Consider the following 23,489-nt stretch of genomic DNA (forward strand, 5'->3'; position numbering starts at 1 on the left):
TTAAAATAGTAAAAGTGATTTGAAATTGTAATAATATTTCACAATATGTATATTTCATAAATTATATTGACAAACATCCTTGGTGAGCTTAAGAGACTTTTTTCAAATAGCATTTTATTTAACCACATTAAAACACAAATCTGTCTACTTAAAACACAGATTTAATTGTACCAATAAAACCTAACCGCGTCTTACCACACAGTGCTCTTCCTGGAAAATTAAAGCATAACAGGCACATGCTATCAGCTGGTACGCTGGTAAAAGTTAAGACTTCCGGATCGGCTCAGGTGACAAATTCCACTCACACTTTCAATTAGATCAAAAGTCAACTTGTGCAGTGTAGTTCTAAAGCTATACATTTCAAAGAACCAGATGATGAAATGTTTAAAGTCGTTGCCTGCTTTGGCAATCCAATGCTAATAGACCTACTGTGATTGAACTGCACTGCTGTCAAGCTGTCTTTATAACGCTACTGAACTGATCCAACTTCAAGAGGAGTTTCACTTCTCATACTATGCCAGCATACTGAGGTCTACTGGCTAAACTGCATGTTTAATTGCATAAAGGCAGTGCTGCCTTTAGCATGTGTGCAGCCAATCTCAATGCAATAAGAGCCTCTCACATGAGAAAGCAAAGTCTGGCAGTGGCTGAGCTCAGTGACTCTCAGTCTATGAAGATTAAGGCTCATGTGTTTGGTTTTATGAGAAGTGTGTCTTTAAAACAGCATTTCTGACTAGTATTCAAGGGTTTTCCATGTGAAGCAGAGAACTAACAAGGTAGAAATTAATCTACACTAGTGTGTGTGCACAGTAAATCTCTTGTATTATGTCAAATAAAACATTTAAACAAAAAGAAAAGGCTTTGAAGAACACAATATGTAACAAACACTTTGGTCAATGATTCATAAGTGAATTTAAGTCAGCGACCTCAGTGGATAAACTACGTCAATACTCTGAGACCTGGAATGTAAAAGAACATCTTGAAAACATATTTCTATGCAACTCAAGAACAAGAAAAAACCAGATGTAATCAAGGAAATGTAAGCAGTGTGTGAAAGAGAGAAAGAATAAGGAGCTGAACAGGATTAGCAATGTTACGCTAGCATTAGCTTGCCTTCCCTGTCTTTGTATATTATAACTAGCCTCTTTAACACCAAACAAGAAAATGTTTTGCCTTTATCTTAGCTTTTGCTTGATGTGACAACATGTCTGATATGTGATGACTAAGCAGGTAAAAGCTTTGTTTGGAATCGAGAAAGTTCTTGCTAGCAGTCCTCATGTTTGACTAGCCTTGAATACAAAATGCCCCTCAATAACTGAAATTGATAAAAACCACAAAGGTCATTTACTTCACCAAAACCTGAAGCTGTACATGTGCATCATAATCAGCTTCCTGTCAGAAAGTGCCAGAGGTCAAATATGTCACTATTACAATACTAAAATTCTAATAATATAATATAATATAATAATAATAAAAAATGTTTTTTTTTTTATTTATAAGTAAATAAAATAAATGAAAATAAAAATAAAACAGTGTACTGGCGTCAGATAGTAATAGCTACCATGGTATTTGATATACAGTGCCCTATATAAATTTAAAAATGACTAAGAAAATATTGACCTTTAGGACAATATCAGCACAAATCATTATTTTGTAATGATTTTGCATTAAGAAAAACTATAAAAAGATATTTTGTTAAACAAAAAATAGAGAGTTCTACAGAGTCCCTAAAGGGACATGGTGATGGGAAAAACGGGATGGGAAATTTCCCAATCTAGAATTGGGCTTTTTTTTAGAATGTGAATTTACAAATTGACAGCATTCCAAGTGCTACATTTTGCACATTACCTTTACATAAAATAAAAACTATAATAGTATCTCAATGATACTAAAATAACACTGCACAGCTGCTGGTGTCTGAATGTGACGTTTGTGTATTGCTATTATTATATAAATCAAAAATAACAGCACTATTGCTGGTCTTTAATGATAATCAAAGCTACTTTGTTGCATTTAGATCATAAGGATTTATGCTGATATTTTCCTATTGTATTACTTTCGGAGGGCACTAATTTTATGGTGCATGTCTAAAAAACATGGTTTTACCATGGTGTATGTCTACTTGTATATTCATGGAATCATTAAATTAACCACATTTTTTACATTTAGACAGATTTGTTTTAAACTTTATACAGGTTAGGCTAACTGCACATTTGAGCCGTAAACTGAGCCATAAACTGCTGCTTTCAAACTCTCAAAACCTGAGAGCATCTATCGGATTGATTGTCTTGTTTTTATCCGAAAAGCACTAATAGCAAATTATATATATTATTTTGCTTTGGGGAAATTTGTATGAAATGTTGCTGAAATGTAGAAGTTGTATGAAATGATCCATTAAAAGTTTTACTGCAAAATGTGTTTTAAAACCATTTTGGCCAATATTCCAATTCCAATATTTGCCTATATCCTGTTTGATATAATGCCAAATATCCTTCTAAAACTAGCACTACCACCATTAGGTATTTTCTTACATCACAAAATCATAATGTTTCCTTAAAATTAGTCAGATGCATCATTTCCTAAGGGTATTTCTTCTCGTTCTTGTTCTGGATGTGTAACATCTCTCTTAGAACAGATTCTTAACTCCGTATCTGTGCAAAGCATATCATCCAAGGGGCACAGTTTCTCAGGGACAGAGTAAGAGGATATGGTTGGTTTGAGTAGTCCATCTTCCATGGAGCAATCCTGAGATGACTTCTTTGATGGTGATGGGGGTGGAGGGGCCGTACAAGACCAGAAATAGGGAAGAGTCATTGTAACTAACGTACCTAACACGAGGAAACTTCCAGCAGTGATAAAAGATACTGTGTATGTTCCAGTGTAGTCCTTCAGCCAGCCTAGGAGGAAAAAAATGGAGATGGAACAATCATTTCAGTGCTAATTGTGAATTTAAACAGCTGTATCAATTTTGTCTGCCTTTTAAAGAGGACCACTTATGCTTTTTTAAAAAAAATTTTAGTGTGTAATGTTGCTGTTTGAGCATGAAAAAGGTCGGCAAAGTTACAAAGCACAAAGTCACTCCAAAGGGAGTTCTTCTTTATATCAGTGCGCACTGTTCCTGAACTCCCTGAAACGCCTCCATTGTAGTCTTGAGTCTTCTTCCAGGAATGAACACATCATAATATTCTTCATTTAAATAATTCCCGCCCAAGGCATACGCAGAATAAAGGGACAAGGCCTAGTAGTGTCTTGAAACTCGATTATGATAAGGGGCGTGACATTTCCAAAACACGCTCGAAATGCTTGACCAATCCCAACACACTGGTCCAGCCGACCAATCGGAGCACACTGTGTTTTTGGGGAGAAGGGGCTTCATAGAGACAGGAACTAAACAGTATTACTGACAGACTGGGAGAAGAGGTGCTGCAACAATGTAAATTATGTGAAAAATGATGTCGTTTTTGAACATTCAATTTCTAGTAGACCCCAAAAACAAAATCAAGACTGTAAAAAAATAGGTCCTCTTTAAATAAAAATATTGTAATGATCTTATGAGCTCCTACCAGACAGTGGTGCTCCCAGCAGCCCTCCAATACTCTCAATGAGCTGCAGGAGGCCAAGGGCTCCCAGCACTCGCTCGATACCTACGATCTCCGGCACTACCGCAAAGGCCAGCGGCGTCATCGCTCCTGCGCAGAACCCATAGACCACACTGACCACCAACAGTCCTGGGTAACTCACAGCAGCAGGAATGAGCATCAGAGATAGGCCCAGTAACCCAGTCCACACCACCAGCATGTGGGGCATTCGCATTTTGCCCAGATCCGAGGCCCAGCCGGAGGCTACGCGGCCCATGATGTCTGCCACACCAGTTACAGAGATTACAAAGGCTGCCTGGTACTCAGTGAAATTAATGTGACGGCTGTGGGCGACCAGATGAACGTAGGGGATGAAGTAGCCCGCATTGAAGAAGGTGATGGCCACGGTATACGTGACGAAGCCTCGGTGTGAAAGCAGGGAAAGCTCAAAGCACTCGTAGATACGGGAGCGTAAAAAAGACCATCTGTTGAGGTTGGTTGATTTTTCAGTCTGAATAAAGCACAAAAAGAAATTATTATTAGACATTATTAAATCTCTATAATATAAATATAAATAATTTCTTTTAAATAAAAAATGTATATAATTGCATAATTCTAATATGTGTCTATTAATAATTGTTAAATACAAACTAATTTTATGAGTTTCTTTCTTCTGTTGAACACAAAAGAAGATATTTTAAAAATGTTGGTAACCAGGCTGTTGACAATAGCTATTGACTTCCATAGTATTTTTTTTTTTATTGGAGTGTCTATTTACACTAAGTGCAAATAGCGTCCCTTGTTGGTAAACCCTATTTACCAACTCTGCCCACTAATGTCTGGTTGGGCCACTCAAGTTTTAAAAAAGACTCACAGAACTCAATGTCTCCAGTGGCGCAGCAGTAGCAAATAGGGCTTACAGACCTGGCTTTTAACGCAATCGATGTGGGTTCGAATCCACCTTTTGCCGAGCTTGCCTTTATTTTCAATGAAAATAAAGTTAGAAAATAATGTTCTAAAAGTGGAAATGAACTGCGAACGAGTGTTTAATAATAATAAAAGTGTTTATTGGGTAGGGTTAGGGGAAGGTGTAGGGAGGGTTTTTATTCTCCCAATAAGGCAGCATTCATTTAATAAATTTTATTATATATAATAATTTACACTATGATATTATTGCATCCCGTTAATGTACAAAAATACTGAGGTGCAAATGGTATCTGCCAATGAAAAGATAACATCTAATTACTATTTAGGCTACTCTTATTGCAAAGAACTGACACTTTTACGTGGTGTATATAGAATCAATCCCTATTTTCATTTAGTGTACATAGCATCTATCGCTAAGAAAATATGCTATTTTCACTTAGTGTAAATAGAATACATTGCTATTTTCATTTAGTGTACATAGCATCTATCGCTAAGAAAATATGCTATTGTCACTTAGTGTAAATAGAATACATTGCTATTTTCATTTAGTGTACATAGCATCTATCGCTAAGAAAATATGCTATTTTCACTTAGTGTAAATAGCATCTATTTTACTTAGTGTAAATAGCCTTTTTTTTTAGCTACCATCAACTGTCTGATACCAACATTCTTTAAAATATCTTCTTTTGTGTTCAACAGAAGAAAGAAACTCATACATGTTTGGAACAACATGAGGGTGAGTAAATGATGACAGAATTTCCAATTTTGGGTGAACTATCCCTTTAATTTTTTTGTGGAAACTGTGATACATTTTTTTCCTCAGGATTCTTTGGTTTTAACAAAAAGCTTCATTTATTTGAAATTTAAATCTTTATATCATTTATTTATATAATTTTATTGATTTATATATCAAAACACATACCTTGTTCCCAACTTTTAGATTCCCTAGAGGTCGAATGAGAGCTCCACAAGCGATCATATTGAAGCTGAGGCCTCCGAGGATAAGCAAGGCCCCACGCCAAGCATAAACTTTTACTAGATATTGAAAAAGCGGGGAGAAGGCGAAAGAGGCAAGACCGACGCCTGTGAAGCCCAGGCCCATGGCTAGAGATCTCCGCATGGTGAAATACTGCATCACTGATGCAACAGTAGGAGTGAAGACCAGTGCCCAGCCTAAACCTGACACACATAAACAGAGTAAGAACACAAATCAGGATCCCAAAATTGGCTAATATTAAGCACACTATTTACAAGAGCATCTACCTGAAATTAATCCCATGGTCAGGTAAAGATGTAAAAGAGATGTTGCCTGGGAAGCCAGAATGAATCCCAGGCCTGAGAGGAATCCTCCCATCATAACAACTGGACGAGCTCCATACACATTACATAAAGCTGTGCCTATTGGACCTGTATGCATTGCAGACATATGTAATTCACTGGATGTGGCAAGACAAAATGTGTTGTTTTACCATATTTTGTTTGTTGATATAGACATATGTCATGAATGAATTTGTGCATATGAACTTACTCATTAGCTGTTGCATGGCCAACCCAATGGATGTTATCCATGACACTGCCTGAGCACTCTCATCAAAGTACAGCACAAACTCCACGAAAAAGACACCCAGACTGCGGATGATCCCAAACACCAGGGCAGAAATCACGAAAAGAGACCCCACCACCACCCAGCCCCAACCCCCATCAGGTGCCGCCATCTGCGGGGACGACTGCTGCTTTTCCTGCATCTCTTGGGGCTTTTCCATCTCTGTACTGAAGAAACAGAATAAAGAGGCCATATTATGCGCTTTTACAAAGTCTTGATTTTGTTTTTGGGGTCTACTAGAATAGGGTTTTTATGCTTGAATGTTCAAAAATACCTTATTTTTCACATATTTGACATTGTTGCAGCACCTCTCTTCACAGTCTGTCAGTAACGCTCTGTTTTGGTTCTGTCTCTATCAGTGTACTCTGATTGGTCGGCAGGATCAGTCAAACAGTTTGGTCAACCACTTTGAGAGCATTTCTTAATGCCCCTTATCATAACCGCGAGTTTCAACCAGGCCTCACCCCTTTATTTTTGTGTATGCCTTGGGCAGGAATTATTTAAATAAGGTATTTTAAAAACAGTGTTCACTGATATAGAGAAAAATAGTGACTTTGTGCTTTGTAACTTTGCAGACATTTTTCATGCTCAAACCAGCAACATTAAACACTAAAAAAAGTTGAAAATGTTAAAAAAAGCATAACAGGTCCTCTTTAAAGGGATAGTTCACCCAAAAATGAAAATTATTCCATGATTTACTCACCCTCCAGCCATCCTAGGTGTATATGACTACCTTCTTTCAGACGAACACAATCAGAGATATATTTAAAAATATCCTTAGTCCTCCAAGGTTTATAATGGTTGTGAGTGGTACCCCAAATTCTGAAGACAAAAAAAAAAAAAAAAAAAAAAAAGCATCCATCCATAAAAAAATTATTCCATACGACTCCAGAGGGTTAATAAAGGCCTTCTGAAGCGAATCGATGTGTTTGTGTATAGATTATGCCATGACATTCTACACAATGACATGATGAACTACATGTTGTATGTCATGTAATTGTGTAGAACGTCATGGCACTGTGTACTACGTCGTGGAAGACTTGTCTTAACAAATGCATCGATTTGCTTTACAAGGCCATTATTAACCCCCTAGAGTCGTATGGAATCATTTTTTTTATGGATGGATGCATTTTTTTTTTGCCTATAATAAATAATAGATATCACCATACTGCCCCAGTTGATTGGTTTTACATTAAGAATTGCAAACATTTTTTGTATTACAGGTTTTCTGAAATGTTATATTTAAATATGCAAATGATGCATTATCTAACTACACATGCACTAATTTGCATAAATGTCCAGAACAGAAATTTGAACACTGAATTAAGCCAGGCTCAACATTTTTGTTTCATTTTATTGACATATTAGAGATAAAGGTTTTTACAGGAGATTCTCTTTTTAATCACTCCATAAATATGAAAATGCTGTCAACAGCCAGAAAAAAAAAAAAAACAGGAATAAATGTGTTATATAAAAATCAGGCGAATTACATATGAACAAACCCCTCTGTAAAAACCTTCAGAACATAGAAATGAATAAAACCGTACAATTTGGTGTATGTAAAGCTGCTGAAATGGAGATTTCAGACTGAGGAGAAAAACTGTTTTGGCCTGTACTGTCTCGCCTTAAAGGGACAGTTCACCCAAAAATGAAAATTTGCTGTTACTTAACTCACCGTCAGGCCATCCAAGATGTAGGTGACTTTTTTTCTTCAGTAGAACAGTAAAGAAAAATTTCAGCTGAAACCATGGTCTTCTTCAGTGATTCATATAACGTAAGTCAATTAAGTTCATTATGCAACAGAAAGCTCGCGGTGCAGGTGTCCTGAATTCGCTCAGAAAAATTGCAGAGGCTGTAAATTATAGGTAATAATGCTGTAAAAGTTCAGTTTCTTGCACAGACTGATCGTTTTGCTTCTTAAGACCTCAATGTATCGTCAGGAGCTGCGGATATAAATTTTGTTTTGTCTGCAGATGTTTTTTTTTTTTTTTTTTTTTAATCTCAAAATGACGGTAGCCATTGAATTTGTATTATATAATTCACCAAGGACTACGGTTTCAGCTAAACATCTTCTTTACTGTTTTACTGAATGAAAAAAAAAAAAAAAAAAAAGTCACTTACATCTTGGATGGCCTGAGGGTGAGTAAATTAACAGTAAATTTTCATTTTTGGATGAACTATCCCTTTAAGAGAAGTAGGGGACTAAGAAAATGTCAGACTAGTGCAGGTACATAAAGGTCCTTCCATGACCTTTAACCATTTTTCATATCTACTACACAGGCTGGTGTTTCTTGGCAAATAATTAGTCTGTACTGTTCACGGTCTCTTTAACTTCACTTAGAAACTAAACACATCTGTTCACTCTGCCACAGTGCTGATAAACATTTACCGGTTTAAATTCTAAAACTAAGATGCGTTATATTCATTTATCAGTCTGGGGTCAGTTCTTGTCCTGGTCTAATTTCCTCTAACACACATGCACACCAGTAGATTACTGTGATTTTGAACAAGTTTTTAATTTAGTCCTGAAATAAAGTGTTGAACATGAGGTGGACTCTGACCTGTCACCGCTGGGTCGTCTATAAAAAAAAATTCTGATTTTTTATATTTTAACAACATTTGTAGAAAAACAAGATATCAGTTTAAAATACATTACAATATTTGCTGTGCATAAAATAGCAATCACACTGCATATTAAAATAAAAATACTACTATTATTAAAAATGTAGTAAATAATGAAATTATTTAGATTATAGGTTACACCAGGGGTGTCCAATCCTGCTCCTGGAGGGCCACTGTCCTGCAAAGTTTAACTCCAACCCCAATTAAACACACCTGAACCAGCTAATCAAAGTCTTACAAGACATACTAGAAACTTCCACAGAGGTGTGTTGAGGAGTTAAACTCTGTAGGACAGTGGTTCTCCAGGAGCAGGATTGGACACCCCTGGGTTACACCTACCAAAAAAGCACATATTAATAATAATAATAATAATAATAATAATAATAATAATTATTATTATTATTATTATTATTATTATTATAATACTAAACTAAAATTATACTGTAAAACATATCAATGCATTTACTTTCATATTATATAATATACATACTACAAAAATATTGTTATATATGTGCAATTTGTGCATAAACTAGCCAGTTAGATAATGTTTTTTTTTTTTTGTTTGTTTGTTTTTTTAAATTACATTGCTGGTCGATTATTAAAAGATTTTTATTTTAGCATCATGTTTCCTTAAAATTACTAAAATGTTTACAGTTTACACTATATTTCCATTTTAAATGTCCAATGTGCACCTATAGAAACATATATGCACAATAAAAAGGAATAGCAAAAATAACAGCCAAAAAACAGCATGACACACTTACCCTTTGCCCTCTCTATCAATCTCCTCTGCCTTTCGCAAGAAACAGATGTCTTCTGTCCACGCAACACCTCAGTACGTAACGCCATTATGTTTATATCACTTTTTTTTTTTTTTTTTAATGTATAAAATGAATTAAAATTTGAGGACTTTGAAATATTGTCATGTGTTAATTTGTGCTAGTGAACATTTATGAGAAACATTATGAAAAAAATATGTGGAAAAATATGGAAATTAAAATTATTTTAAACATTTTATTTCGTTGTTTGATGTTAAATCTGAGTTTTAAAATACCGGTCTACATACTCGATCTCCGGATGTAAAATAAATATTACAGGTGCTGGTCATATAATTAGAATATCGTGAAAAAGTTCATTTTTTTTATTGTAAATTATTTTAAAAAAATGAAACTTTCATATATTCTAGATTCCCTACATGTAAAGTAAAACATTTCAAAAGTTTTTTTTTTTAATTTGTTGATTAGAGCGTACAGCTAATGAAAGTCCAAAATCCAGTATCTCAAAATATTAGAATATTTACATTTGAGTTTCATTAAATGACCATCCCTACAGTATAAATTCCGGGTATCTTTTGTTCTTTGAAACCACACTAATGGGGAAGACTGCTGACTTGGCAATGATCCAGGAGACAATCATTGACACCCTCCACAAAGACAGTAAGTCACAGTAGGTCATTACTGAATGGGGTGGCTGTTTACAAAGTGATGTATCAAAGCATATTAAATGCAAAGTTGACTGGAAGGAAGAAATTGGGTAGGCAAAGGTGCACAAGCAACAGGGATGACCGCAAGCTTGAGAATACGGTCAAGTAAAGCCGATTCAAACACTTGGGAGAGCTTCACAATGAGTAGAATGAAGCCGGAGTCAGCGCATCAAGAGTCACCACACTCAGACATCTTCAGGAAAAGGACTACCAAGCCACTTCTGAACCAAAGACAACGTCAGAAGCATCTTACCTGGGCTAAGGAGAAAAAGAACTGGACAGTGAACAGTGGTCGAAAGTCTTCTTTTCAGATAAAAGTAAATTTTGCATTTCATGTTGAAATCATGGTCCCAGAGTCTGAAGGAAGACTGGAGGGGCACAGAATCCAAGCTGCTTGAAGTCTAGTGTGAAGTTTCTGAAGTCAGTAATGATTTGGGGGGGCCGTGACGTCTGCTGGTGTTGGTCTATTGTGTTTTATCAAGTGCAAAGTCAATGCAGCCATCTTCCAGGAGATTTTGGAGCACTTTACGCTTCCATCTGCTGACAAGCTTTATGGAGATGCTGATTTCCTTTTCCAGCAGGACTTTAGCACCTGCCCACAGTGCAAAAACCACTTCTAAGTGGTTTGCTGACCATGATATTACTGTGCTTTATTGGCCAGCCAATATGCCTGACCTGAATCTATGGGATATTTTCAAGAGATAGATGAGAAACAGTCGATCCAACAATATACAGATGATCTGAAGGCTCAATAGTGCCTCAGCAGTGCCACAGGCTGATCACTTCCATGCCACACTTCACTGATGCAGTAATTTGTGCTAGGAGCAAGTCATTTGCTGTAATATGTCCTGCCGATCAAGTATTGAGTGCACAAAAGAACATACTTTAAAGAACTTGAACTTTTCTGTTTTGCAAATCCATTTTTTGATTGATCTTAGGAAATATTCTAATATTTTGAGATACTGGATTTTGGACTTTCATGAGCTGTACGCTCTAATCATCAAAATGTAAAAAAAAAACTTTTGAAATGTTTTACTTTACATGTAGGGAATCTAGAATATATGAATGTTTCATTTTTAAAAATAATTTATAATAAAAAAAATGAACTTTTTGATGATATTCTAATTATATGACCAGCACCTGTATATGGTATGTTAAACAAAACAAATGTTCACACGTAAAAATACGCCCAATGCTAAACAATCATAATAATTTAACGTATATTAATTGGGTAAAGTGACCGCAGCTCTTGTTGTTTAGTGACGTAACACATCCATCTAGTTCCACTTCCTGCGTCGTTCGTTATCCAGCATTGTTGATGTTAGCACACTACATATGACATTGACACGATTTATTAATAAATTCATGGCGTCAATATCTATAAATGCAAACACGAACTGATGGACTTGATCTTGCACACTGTGTTGTTATAATTACAGTTGAGGCTTATATTTTTTATCGTGGACGTACCACACATACACACAATTTGGCAGTAGATATGTTGCAACAAAACACTAACGGAAAACATTTTAGACAAAACAGTATGTAACATTGCTGCTTACTGCATGAGATTTATTATACAATCATTTGTTAGTATAAAACACCGCCACAAAAATATTATCCGTTTCAAAATGAGATCTTGCTTCGGGTAAATGTGTCCAGAACAGATCGGTCGTTACTTACCCATATCATCCCTTTTCCTTTCGAGTCATGATTTGGTCAAAGCAAATAAACATCTTTTTAAATGCATAGACAACCGATCAGTATTTGTAAGCACGCCATCCTCGATAGTGACTGTCTACTTATTAACCTGCTCTTGACATGACTATTAAGCGCACGTGCCGGTTTAGTTTCAGCGAAGCTCCTCCTCCAGAGCGCGCTCACGAGCTTTCTTTTTTCAAGAATGTGGTCTCGATCACTTATAAACTAGCCTACACGTGCAACGTTAGGTCAAGTAAGTCAATAACAGCACATTCAGCATGCTGGCATGCACTAAACTACTGTCAGTAAAGATTAACGTTCTCTATGGTATGAAACAAATGCCCCCTAGTGATAGTTTCCGTTAATGGTTAGGGATATATCAGTTACCAAACACTTAAAAATGCTAACATATTTTTTTTTTTACAATGTTTTTTAGATATCCCTGCTAACAGCCTAAGGTTGTTTACTGGTCTTACTTGGTTTAAACTGGACTATCATTAGCTTCTGAAATGTGGAAACATATTTTAATAAAAAAATTAATAATTATTTTATTAATTATGTGCTGTGGATCTGGTTTAGGTGGTCACAAAGTTTTGTTGTTTTTTTTTATTGTTGTTATTAGACAGATAGATAGATAGATAGATAGATAGATAGACAAAGATCTGCACATGTTTGCCTTTGGGTAAATCAGTTTCAATGTTTGAACTTCCATACACAGCTACACATATGGATGGACAGGCAGTGTGTGCGTTTGTGGCAGGTTTTTGTTTAAGGCCGGAAACAGGTGCCAGTTTCTCCATTGTTTCTATTTCAGCACCACCCGTAGAGAAGCTGAGACGCTTTAGGGTAAATCGAGGGGTCTCAGTTGTGAGCTAATCAGAGGAAGGAAGGGCTAAGAGGTGAATTCTTTGTTCTTCTAGGCTCCAAGAATCAGATAGGCACTGAAGTTAGATTTGATATTGTAGTGAAACATTTCTGTATGCTTAGTAAGTTGACTACTTTCAGATTTAACAAGTTCTATAATGAGAGACTCTCCCACTGTCCATGTGATTGTGAAGAAGCAGGACTTCATGAGAACAGCAGACACACACACAATAACAAGAAATTAATTTAACTTTAATTTATATAAAATAGGTCTTGTCTTTGTCCAGCAAAAGAGCGCAACACAATTTTGTTGATATCATTATCCTCATTATCATCATTATCATCATCATCATCACTCTTTACATGTATATTAGTTTGATGAGTCCTCAACCTGCTTGGACTCTTGGAAACTATAATACACCATGAAAATCATGAAATGCTCTCTTAAACAGAAGTATTATTTAAAAAGATACATTGAGAGGCTAATCCTCTACAAATTTTCTTCTTGTTACTTAAACACAAATGGGCTCCAGGCCTTTTAAATTAGTACATTAAAATACCGAATAACTGGTAAATAATCATCTAAGAGGTTATATTTGAGTTCGACATTCTGGTTATTGGACCAGAATGGATTCATGAACAAAGAAGAACACTATTTAGGCAGAACAGTTAATAAAAAAAATAATAAATAAACAGATATTAAAATGACCGCATATTGGTTAATAAAAAATCATAACAATTAATCTTTCTCTTCCTTTTCAAACTTGCTTAATTCCTTAATTGCACTTCCTTTCTTCTTTATCTGTCTTCCCTTCATAATCTTTCCTACTTTCATGCAGAATTCCTCTTATCCACTAATTTTTACCTTCATTCACCTCTTACATCTCCAATCTGATCTCCTAATAAACATCTTCACACTCTGCCACAAACCATCTTTAAATAATAACAACAAAAAGAATTTTACATTTCTTTCCATATGTACTGAAACATTTTCAATTCACCTGCTTCAGGCCCATTCACAAGGACGATAACTTTAACGATAAAGATAATTATAAAGTTCTAAACATTGTTCTAAATATAAAAGAATAGCTAAGTCCACAGCACAATGATCAATTCACAGCAGAACGATACCGTTGGAATCACTTTCCGAACATTTTTTTTCCAAGTGATGAACAATAAAAACACTGACAGCCATTCAGAATCCATACTGCTTTCAGATCTCGAGCATTTAAAGCGACAGACGATAAAACTGCAGCACACGCTTATAGAATATACAAAACGATATTGTGCACTGGTTTAAATGCTAATATAGTTATCGTTATAGTTATCACTCTTGGTGTGAACGAGCCTTTAATCCCTATTCGGATGGAAATTGTTTCTCATGGAGATGACTGGAAAACACGTTTGTGTAGCTCCTCAGTGATAAAACTTAAGCATCCAGATCATTTAAATGGTTTTCTGTCTTGCGTTTTATCTTTCCAAATTATGGATTTTTTTTTTTTTTTTATCAATGTGGAAAAAATGTTAACACAACCTCTTATTTACATAAGGTTAACATCTGACCTGGATACTTGGCCGACTAGTAAAATGATTAGACATGCTAATATATAATTACTTTTGTTAAAATGAACAAAAGTAATTATATATTATATAATTGTAAATATATATCCCTAAGAAACAATTACAATCTGAACAGGGCTACATAGTTACTTTTTGACAATGATATGCACCATTTTCCCTGCCACAGAAAAAGTGGCCAATATGACGACAAAATAATTTTTGCAACAGCATAAAATATGATTAAATAGCAATAGGAACAGAAAGTATGCAAAGCAAAATAAATAATATTTTAACAAATAATAAAGATAATAGTCAGCACATCTAGTGCAGGAGTGCTACATTCTTGGAAGATTACATTCATTGGTATATTTTTAGTCAAGCTGTCCTCGAATGTAGCACTCCACCTCTTTAAACTCTTTACAATACTGTTTCATAGATCCATCAATCTTCAGCTTAAGCGTTTCGGTCTTGACCTATCTGCAGAGTGAGCATATAGCTACGGTGCCTGCGATGTTTCGACCGTGTCCCTTAGCCAGCTTGTAGCAGGGTGGGTCCAGGTTGGTACGGGTCTGCCAGAACCTTGTAGCGGATCTTGGTGTTGGTGATTGCGCCGTGTTTCTGTCTCAGATGGAGCCTCAGCTGACTCTTATGACGGAAGTGCAGGTGACATTTCTCACACTGGAAGACAAGATTAGAGCAGAGATTTTATTTAATTATATATTATCCCTGTCAACGACACACTGCTGGGAGCAAGCAAGACATGTTGCTGCTGCACAATATAGCATACACGAATAAGCCGTAGCAGATCTATACAGGTGGAGCTGGGGAAGGTGGAGGGTTTCTGACAGCGCACTGCAACTGCTACAGCAAAAAGTATTTGAAAATTGAGCAGCAAGGTCATTGGCAACCAATCAGCTGTGCCCTACAGAGAATGATGTGACTGCAAGCAGATTGGGTTAAGGACCAATCAACCTGCGCCATCTAGAGTTTCATGACAGAACTATATACAGTATATATGGGTCAGTGACGTGACGGATCATTTTTTTTGTCCAAAGGCCTTAATAATAATAAAAAACAAAGCTATGACATCCAAAGTATGTAAGGTAGTACAACTAGATCTCTTTTATTGAATCCAAAAGGTTTTAATTATATTTTGCTACATATAAAGGTATTTTAAAGATTTTGAAGTGTCAAAAGGTCATTCGGTTTAACCGTCCAAAGGCCAATACAGCCATTTAATTTGTGATTAAAATATCTTAAAATGTAATAAATGTATGTATTTTTTATTCTGACATGATTTTATAACATCATATATCAACATAGTGCAAAATGGTTATGAGAAAGAATGTCATTGATGTCATTCGGAGTAACCAATATAAAGAGGCCATTTTGGATCAAGCTATGCACTCAATATCATGTGACAGGATGTGCCATCATTCAGACACCTGCAAAGGATCACATGGTCATGAAGCAAAGTAACTAACTTTCTTTTAATTATTTGAAAAATTCATGTTTTCACTTGCTCATACGCATGTCCTGAAACATCAGGTCATTCAGTACAACTGCTATAAAACATGGAAAATGTTCTAATATTTTAAAAACTTGTACTAAATATAAAATGTTTAATTTTCCTTTTGTTAGCTAGCTAGCAAGCTAACTAACTAGCTAGCTAGATATCAGCCTGTTAGCACTGTTTGAAAATATCGTCATTCGGTATAACCAAAAGTGTCATTCGGTAAAACCCAAATTGTGGTTAAACCAAATGACTTTTTTGGTGACAAATTTTGTCAGTCTTGTAAAAAATGACAAAAGCAGTGTTAATTGATTATAAAAACCACATAATCTCATTGTTAACACTTAATAAAACTTCAAAATTAATTATATCTCCATTAGGATTTTTTACACTTTTAAAAATCGTACTAATTCTTACTAATTTTGGGATGCTGATTCCAAAAGTAGTGTCTGTTTTGCTCTAGTGCATCACACTTTCTCACAAAATATGATGTTCATTTCATAGCGTTTTGGCTTTGAGAACCATGTGTAAGGTGAAGAATTCTTGTATTATCCCTTAATCACCAGAAAAATTGCCACAAAGGCATGATTCCCCTCTTCCTCTGAGCCAGGATAGAACTATTTGTTTAATTCTCAGCCAATTTTCATAAGTATAACATTATTTTATGCCTAATCCTGGATTTCAAGGTTAGAATAATAGCCAGCATCCAAACAGCGACTTTGTACGTTGCTATGTTGTATTTATATTAAAATATATAAAGATATTAAAATATATATGTTCAAATATACTGACGCTGTAAGGCTTCTCTCCGGTGTGGATGCGCAGGTGGCTCTTCAGCGTCTGCAGGTGGCGGAAACGTGTCCCGCAGGTGTTACATGGATATGGCTTTTCCCCAGTGTGGATCAGAACATGAGCACGCAGGTGAGCGACCTACAACACACATACATGCATTTTTCAAGAATATAATTTTAAATGCTCAAAAATAAGAATGATATATGTAATTCTGTGCAGATGTACCTGAACAAATCTGGCTCCGCATGTGTCGCAGCGGTAGGGCTTTTCTCCAGAGTGGATGCGAGAATGAGTCTTTAAATTCGCAGGCCGGTTGAACTGTGCCCCACATACATTACAGCGGTAAGGCTTGTCTCCTGGAGTCAGAGAGAGCATAAGAGAGATATAATAAATGTAAAAAGATGTCACGTTATATAGAGCCTCTAAAAACATCTTAAAAACAAACATATATATAAAAATGACATCATAAATAAAAATGCATAAAACAAATAACTAAAAGCCAAAAAAAAATGGTTTTAGGTAAGATATAAAATGCCAAATAACTGTGCCTCATGAATCTCAACTGAAAGAAGATTCCACAACTACAATGTTCAACCAACATTAGTCAAGCGCCTCACCTGAGCAGGAAGGTTTTGTGATTGTGCCTTGATTTCCAGTGTAACTGAGCTGTGTGGAGAGGTTCTCAAACTTGATTGAATGTTGGCCCAATAAATGATTCTGATTGGCTATTTGGGTACAAACATAAGGACTGCAGAAACCTTTTAAAAAGGAAGAGGATGAAAAGTAAGAAAAGATTGTTTATTTTTTTAAGCACATCTATTCATAGAAAAGTCACTGACCTTTATCCTCACTGATCGAAAGGGTCAGGGGTTGCAAACAGCGGTCCACAACATGATGGGGAGTAAAAGATATTTTTTGCTGTGATGTGTTATATGGAAGAGACAATGTTTTCCTAGAGGAAACAGAACAATGGTCAATACAGTGCACTGGCAATTTTGTTAATTCCAACGTAATACATATTTAATCAGTTATATCAGAAGTTAAAAAGTCAAAAGAGACAAAACACACCTATTGTTCAGTCCAGGCTCCTGCCCTGTCAAAATGTTATTTGCTGTTTTAGATGAGGCTTCCATTCTATCACTGACAAAGGGGGTGTGGCTTTGTGCTTGAAGCTCCTCTCCAGGCCCCTCCTCCTTTATAGGTGTGGTGCACAGAGGGTTGAGGACAATATACTTGTACTTCTTCCAGTTACAGGCCTTTGGGTCAGGAGTAGGCTTACTCTCAGATCGCTTCTGTATGGATGAAACATAACAATTAGCTCACATTCACACAGCAGCAGAATATGGTTGTCAGTCCTGTATTTGAGTCCTGTATAAGGTTCAGTGTGTAAATTTTAGCGGCATCTAACGGTGAGGTTGCGAATTGCAACCAACGGCTCAATCCACCGCTTACCCCTCCCTTTCGAAGCATATAGAAAAGCTACGGTGGCCGACACAGGACAAAGATGTCGTTGTCTGAGACAACAGAGAGTAACCAGTCAAGCAATGAGGTTTCTTTACAAAGATAAATTAAGAAATGTATCTTCTAATAAACAAGATGACTACTACTACTACTACTACTTCTTCTTCTTCTTTGTGCATATTCAACGTAGTGACGATGCAAGCTGCCTCTAAAAACACCAGCTAAGAAGAAGAACAACATAATGATGAAACACACTCTGTAGAGCAGTTTGTCCGTTTAGGGCTACTGTAGAAACATGCTGGCGCAAAATGGCGACTTCCATGTAAGGGGACCCACGGTGTATATAGATATAAATGGCTCATTCTAAGATAATAAAAACATAATGGTTCATTATGTAAGGTCTTTATACACTATTGAAAACATAGTTATGTATATTATATTGCATTTCTGTCAATAGATCCTCCTAAATATTACACACTGGACCTTTAATATGGTTGCGTTTACACAAATTTCAGTTATTTACATGACCAAACTCGCACCTGTAAATTTTCAGGACTCGCAACCACATTCTCTGAAAACCCACACTGTGTGAATGAAACCGGACTGGACAACTAGTTGTCTGTCATGTCATACAGTGTGAGAGAGTCGCTCTGCACTGCACTAATGCGTTGCAGTTCTCGGGAATTGTTTGGATCATAGGAAGTTGGGCGTTTCTAACTAAATGGAGGCAGATCTGTCGGTTTGCAGTCAGTTGTGGAGGATATTTAGTCCTTACGCTCTGCTGTGGCACTTGTTTCATGTGCAGGGGATGGGAGGTTAATGTATTTGATTAAAGATTATGACCGCACATGAATTTTAAAAAATAATAATGCGCACAGATAAATAATTTATAAACATGCACACCTTTAGTTGAGGAGAGAGACTGCAGCCGCTGGACTCAGCAGGTGAGTTGGGCTGCCCGCTGGAATGGAAAGGACTGTCTGGAGATGGCGTGGAGGGGGTTGGAGGTGACGATTCCTCTAATTTTAGGGTCTGAGTCCCTGGATCCAGCGAGGCAAAGCTCTCACCTGGAACCCTGTAGATACAGTTGATGCATTTTATGCTCTTTTGATAATCATTTTTGAGATGAGACATAGTTGAAGTGTCAAATGTATTCAAACACATGATATTAGACATTCCCTCTATTACCCTTTTACCTGGCTCGGTCTGGGATGGGATCTTCTGCCTCAGCAGCAGGCCTGGAGGGGGAGGAGAAGATGGTGGGATGGGCAGGCGGTGACCTTCCACCGAGGGGCGCTCTGGAGGCTGGCTCCATCAAAGAGGGACTCACAGTGATCCTTTCACTGCACAGAAAAAACAACTTTTTGCAAATAGTTCAAACAAACATTTATAAAATCATGAAAGTGAGATGAGAGGCAAAAATATATTTCAAAACTTTTACGTTCCCTTGCAAAAACTACTGCATTCCCCTGAGAAACTTTGCTTTTTTCTTAGTGTGGCTAACATTTTACTAATCTAAAGAACCTTTGTCCACTATAAAGAAACTTTTGTGCAATGGAAAATTTGTGAAACTTTTGTCCATGGATGTTAAAGGTTCTTCATGGAACCATAAATGCCAATAATTATTTTCAAGAGTGTACAGGTTAGTTGTTGCATCACATTGCTGCTTATTGGCACAAAGTTGAGTTCTGTTTAAATCTGTAGCATTGTCACTCATGTAACCAGAAATCATTGCGAGGTTTTTTCACTGCAAATTGTTGTCAGTGTTCTGTGTCCGCTACCTTCTCTGCTTTGGTCTTCAGTCTCACCTGTGCTGAATAAATGCTCGGCATGTGTCTGCGACATGCTCCATCTGCAAGTAGGTGGCAGCGGCGAGCACTCCAGATACCGTCCGGGGCGTGAGAGGGAGGCAGGAGGTGTACATGAAGTCCAGCAGCAGGGACACGCTGCCTGCGTCCAGCCCCTCCGGCAGGGCAAGAGAAAACCCCCGCTCACCGCAAGCACCGGCCGCTCGCCGAGAGAACAGAGTGTAGAAGAATCCACTGTGGAAAAGCAGATATGTTTATTTAGGGGTAAGAAAAAGTAACGAATGTGGAATAAAACACTTTATTCAAAAGAAAAAGTTTGAAGACAGAAACCGTGGAAGATCTTAATAAAAGAAGCAAAGTTTCAACTGACAGCAAATTCTGACAAACATTAAAAAGTTAAGATTGACATAAAAAGTCAAAATTTTGGCTTCAAATGTTAATTTTGACTATTGACAAGTCATAATTTCAACCTTTTAATCTCATAATTATGATTTAATGTCAGAATTTTGATTTAGTATGTCATAAATTTTTACTTTTTAATCTTATAAGTCAAATTATTACTTGGTATGTCATAATTTTGACTTTTATGTCATAATTTGAATATTTATGCCATAAATTTGACTTTTTATGTGAAAATTATGGTTTACCAAAGCATGATTCCCACACCCACCCACCCCCCTTTTGTGGCGGAAATGGGCTTCCATACAGAAGCTTATCTGCTGTAATACAAAACTTGTGAAACAAAAGATGTGTGCCGCGGGGCTGATGATCTCATGCAGGAGTGATCTAACTGTCTTCGAACAAAGGCAAGTCTTGGCACAAACAGGAAAAATGGCCGAGGGGGGGCAGGAAAGAAGAAGTGAGGGAGGGTGGAAGAAAGTGAATGTCTGTGCATCCTGGCACTCCCTGATGACCAACCTGCATGCGATGAGCACGGCGCAGTGGGCGCGCAGCGTGGTGGTGCCCACGAGCAGCGTGGCGTCTGTAAGGATGTCCCGATGCCGCAGTTCATTTAAGTTCAACAACACGTCCTTAGAGTGGCGGGTGAACTCCTTAATGTAGCCTTTCACCTCCATCACATGGGCGGCTGCAGCGTGCTCGGAGGGGCTTCTGTGTTCTTCTTCCATCTGCATTTATTTACCTGTTTTGATAAAGAATATTGCGAACATTTTTTTCAAATAATTCAGCTCTACAGATAATATTTTCCAATATATTCCAGTTAGCAAGAAGGCTATTTGAAATAATTAAAATATGTATTGATAATATTATAATTTAATATGTAGGCTATATTTATATATATTATATATTAAAGATATAAACCAAAGCCAAGGTTAATTAAATAACTAATAGTCTAGTTATTAAAATTATGGTCCTGTGAATCTTTACAGTTATCATAAAATATGCTTAGTAAACATAAGAACATTTTACCTGTCAAAATGAGATTCAGAAGCACCTATTTGGGGAGGCCAGCTCCCTACTCGTACCTGCCATCAAAAATAAAGAAAATAAATCATGCTAACCCATATGCACCAAGTTTAATAGCAAGTAAAAAATTATAAAAAGCATAAAAAAGCATGTCATTTTATGAACAACTTCATTAATTCACCAACTTTAAGTGTACCAGCACCAGAATCGTTCTGCAAAACCATGAGATATCATACACAATACAATTGTATTGCAAAAATATTTAATGGGCAAATCAGTAAAACTTTATAGAAACTATATATATATATATATATATATAATTACCAAATTCCAGACCACCTTTTAGAAAGTTAAACACATAATAATAATTTAGAGTACCACGCTGTCATTCGTGCATTTGTATTTTGCCTATACTAAGCGCCTCACCCCATAAAAACTGATGAAACCTCATTCATAACACCTTAATCTGAGTAAGGATGCATCAAAGTAATTTTCCCACATTTGGCAGGTAGTTTGAGTATAACAATCAAAACGTATAATCCAAAGCATCACTTTTTTGAGGAGCTAAATCAAAATGTGAATTCATATGCTAAAAGTAAAGCGATTTGTCTGCAAGAAAACATCTAAACAATCTAGATATGCATAAAAAAAGTTTGAATTGAGAACTCACCCCGACCAGCAGGGACGAGAACACACGCCGCCCTGTTCTTACAGCCCCTCTCTTCTGATCCCAGTTTCAAACAAGCCGCACACACGCGATCAAGACTCTCACTCAAACGTGTCTCTGAAAAACTGACCAGTCTGACCCAAGAGAGAGTATCCTTTATAACGCTGTGCAGGAAGTCTCATTCAGTCAGGGTGTTTATTTCCTGTGTTAGTTAAGCTGCCTTTTCACACTGCTCCTAGGTCAGTTTTGTGCTGCTTCTTATAATGACTGAATGAGGGCTCTAGATGGTCTCTGATCAGGGGGAAAAAAAACACTAACCTGAATCCTCCTCTCCACCTTCCTTATTCTGCCCACGCGCTGGAAGCTCAGCGGGAAAAGGCTCCAGGCCCCCGTGTGTCAGTATTTATAGTTGTGTATTAGAGCCCTTTTGTGTTTAATGATGACAGGAAAGTGGGTAGAGTGCTTTTTGATGCATGGTGCGTGTGTTTTGTAAATGTTTGTATGGATGTGGAGAATCCAGGGAATGTAGGTTTGTGTGTTAGAGTGTGTCGGGTGTGTTGGCCTGCGTGGGCTTATGTGCATTGTCAACGGGTCAGAAGTCCTGTCAACACTGTCCAGGAGTTCAGCTAACCAAAGCAAACTCGCATGACCCGGTGTCTGTCCAGGACAAGGGAAATTGTCTCAGAGGAAGTTTGTGCAAATACATCAACTTCATTCTTATGGTTTGCCATAAGGATCATCTGACAAGCTTGTGTTCAATGAAGGCAAACATAAGATCAGATTAGGACTGTGCAATCTAATGCTGCAAAATGTATTTTTAAGTGAACTTCATACTATAGTCAGCTAAATTTTTAAAATATATATTGGTGGGTCCCCCATGTGCTTGACTAGGCATGGACTCTACAAGACCCCTGAAGGTGTCCTGTAGACATTAGGAGCAGATCCTTCAAGTCCTATAGGTTGCGAGGTGAATCCACTGTGGATCAAACTTGTTGGTCCAGCACATCCCACAGATGCTCAATTGGATTGAGATCTGGGGAATTTGGAGGCCAGGGCAACACCTTGAACTCTTCCTCATGTTCCTGAAACCATTCCTGAACAATGTTTGCAGTGTGGCAGGGTGCATTATCCTGCTGAAAGAGGCACTTCCACCAGGGAACACCATCGTCATGAAGGGGTGTACCTGGTCTGCAACAATCTTTAGGTAGGTGGCACATGTCAAATTTGCATCCACATGAATGGCCGGACCAGGGTTTCCCAGCAGAACATTGCCCAGATCATCACACTCCCTCCACCGGCTTGTCATTGTCCCACAGTGATCCTGGTGCAATTACTTCCCCAGGTAAACAGCACAAACGTACACGGCCATCCACGTGATGTAAAAGAAACTCTCATTGGACCAGGCGACCACTGCTCCAAGGTCCAGTTTTGATGTTTGCGTGCCCATTGTAGGTGCTTTCGATGGAGGACAGGGCTCATCATAGG

The 23,489-nt window shown here is 37.1% G+C and overlaps 2 protein-coding genes across 2 annotated transcripts; both read right to left on the bottom strand.

The window, feature by feature from the left end:
* Positions 1 to 94: 94 nt before the first annotated feature.
* Positions 95 to 12,208, bottom strand: slc16a13 (solute carrier family 16 member 13). Its single transcript, XM_051900578.1, is given in 8 exon segments — positions 95 to 2,579; positions 2,581 to 2,897; positions 3,564 to 4,089; positions 5,428 to 5,684; positions 5,769 to 5,912; positions 6,034 to 6,275; positions 6,812 to 6,930; positions 11,897 to 12,208. Coding segments are annotated over 7 exon segments (1,536 nt in total). The 5' UTR covers positions 6,823 to 6,930; positions 11,897 to 12,208; the 3' UTR covers positions 95 to 2,540.
* Positions 12,209 to 13,009: 801 nt separating this feature from the next.
* Positions 13,010 to 22,204, bottom strand: bcl6b (BCL6B transcription repressor). The gene is made up of 12 exons (XM_051900576.1): positions 22,008 to 22,204; positions 21,341 to 21,396; positions 20,831 to 21,053; positions 19,913 to 20,146; positions 19,301 to 19,447; positions 19,008 to 19,179; positions 17,712 to 17,935; positions 17,483 to 17,595; positions 17,261 to 17,401; positions 16,869 to 16,999; positions 16,644 to 16,781; positions 13,010 to 15,016 (listed from the first exon to the last, which is right to left on the bottom strand). The coding sequence occupies exons 3-12, from the start codon at positions 21,043 to 21,045 to the stop codon at positions 14,867 to 14,869; spliced, it is 1,665 nt and encodes a 554-aa protein (XP_051756536.1). The 5' UTR covers positions 21,046 to 21,053; positions 21,341 to 21,396; positions 22,008 to 22,204; the 3' UTR covers positions 13,010 to 14,866.
* Positions 22,205 to 23,489: the final 1,285 nt, after the last annotated feature.

Source organism: Ctenopharyngodon idella, chromosome 7, assembly GCF_019924925.1.
Source record: "Ctenopharyngodon idella isolate HZGC_01 chromosome 7, HZGC01, whole genome shotgun sequence".
NCBI lineage: Eukaryota > Metazoa > Chordata > Actinopteri > Cypriniformes > Xenocyprididae > Ctenopharyngodon > Ctenopharyngodon idella.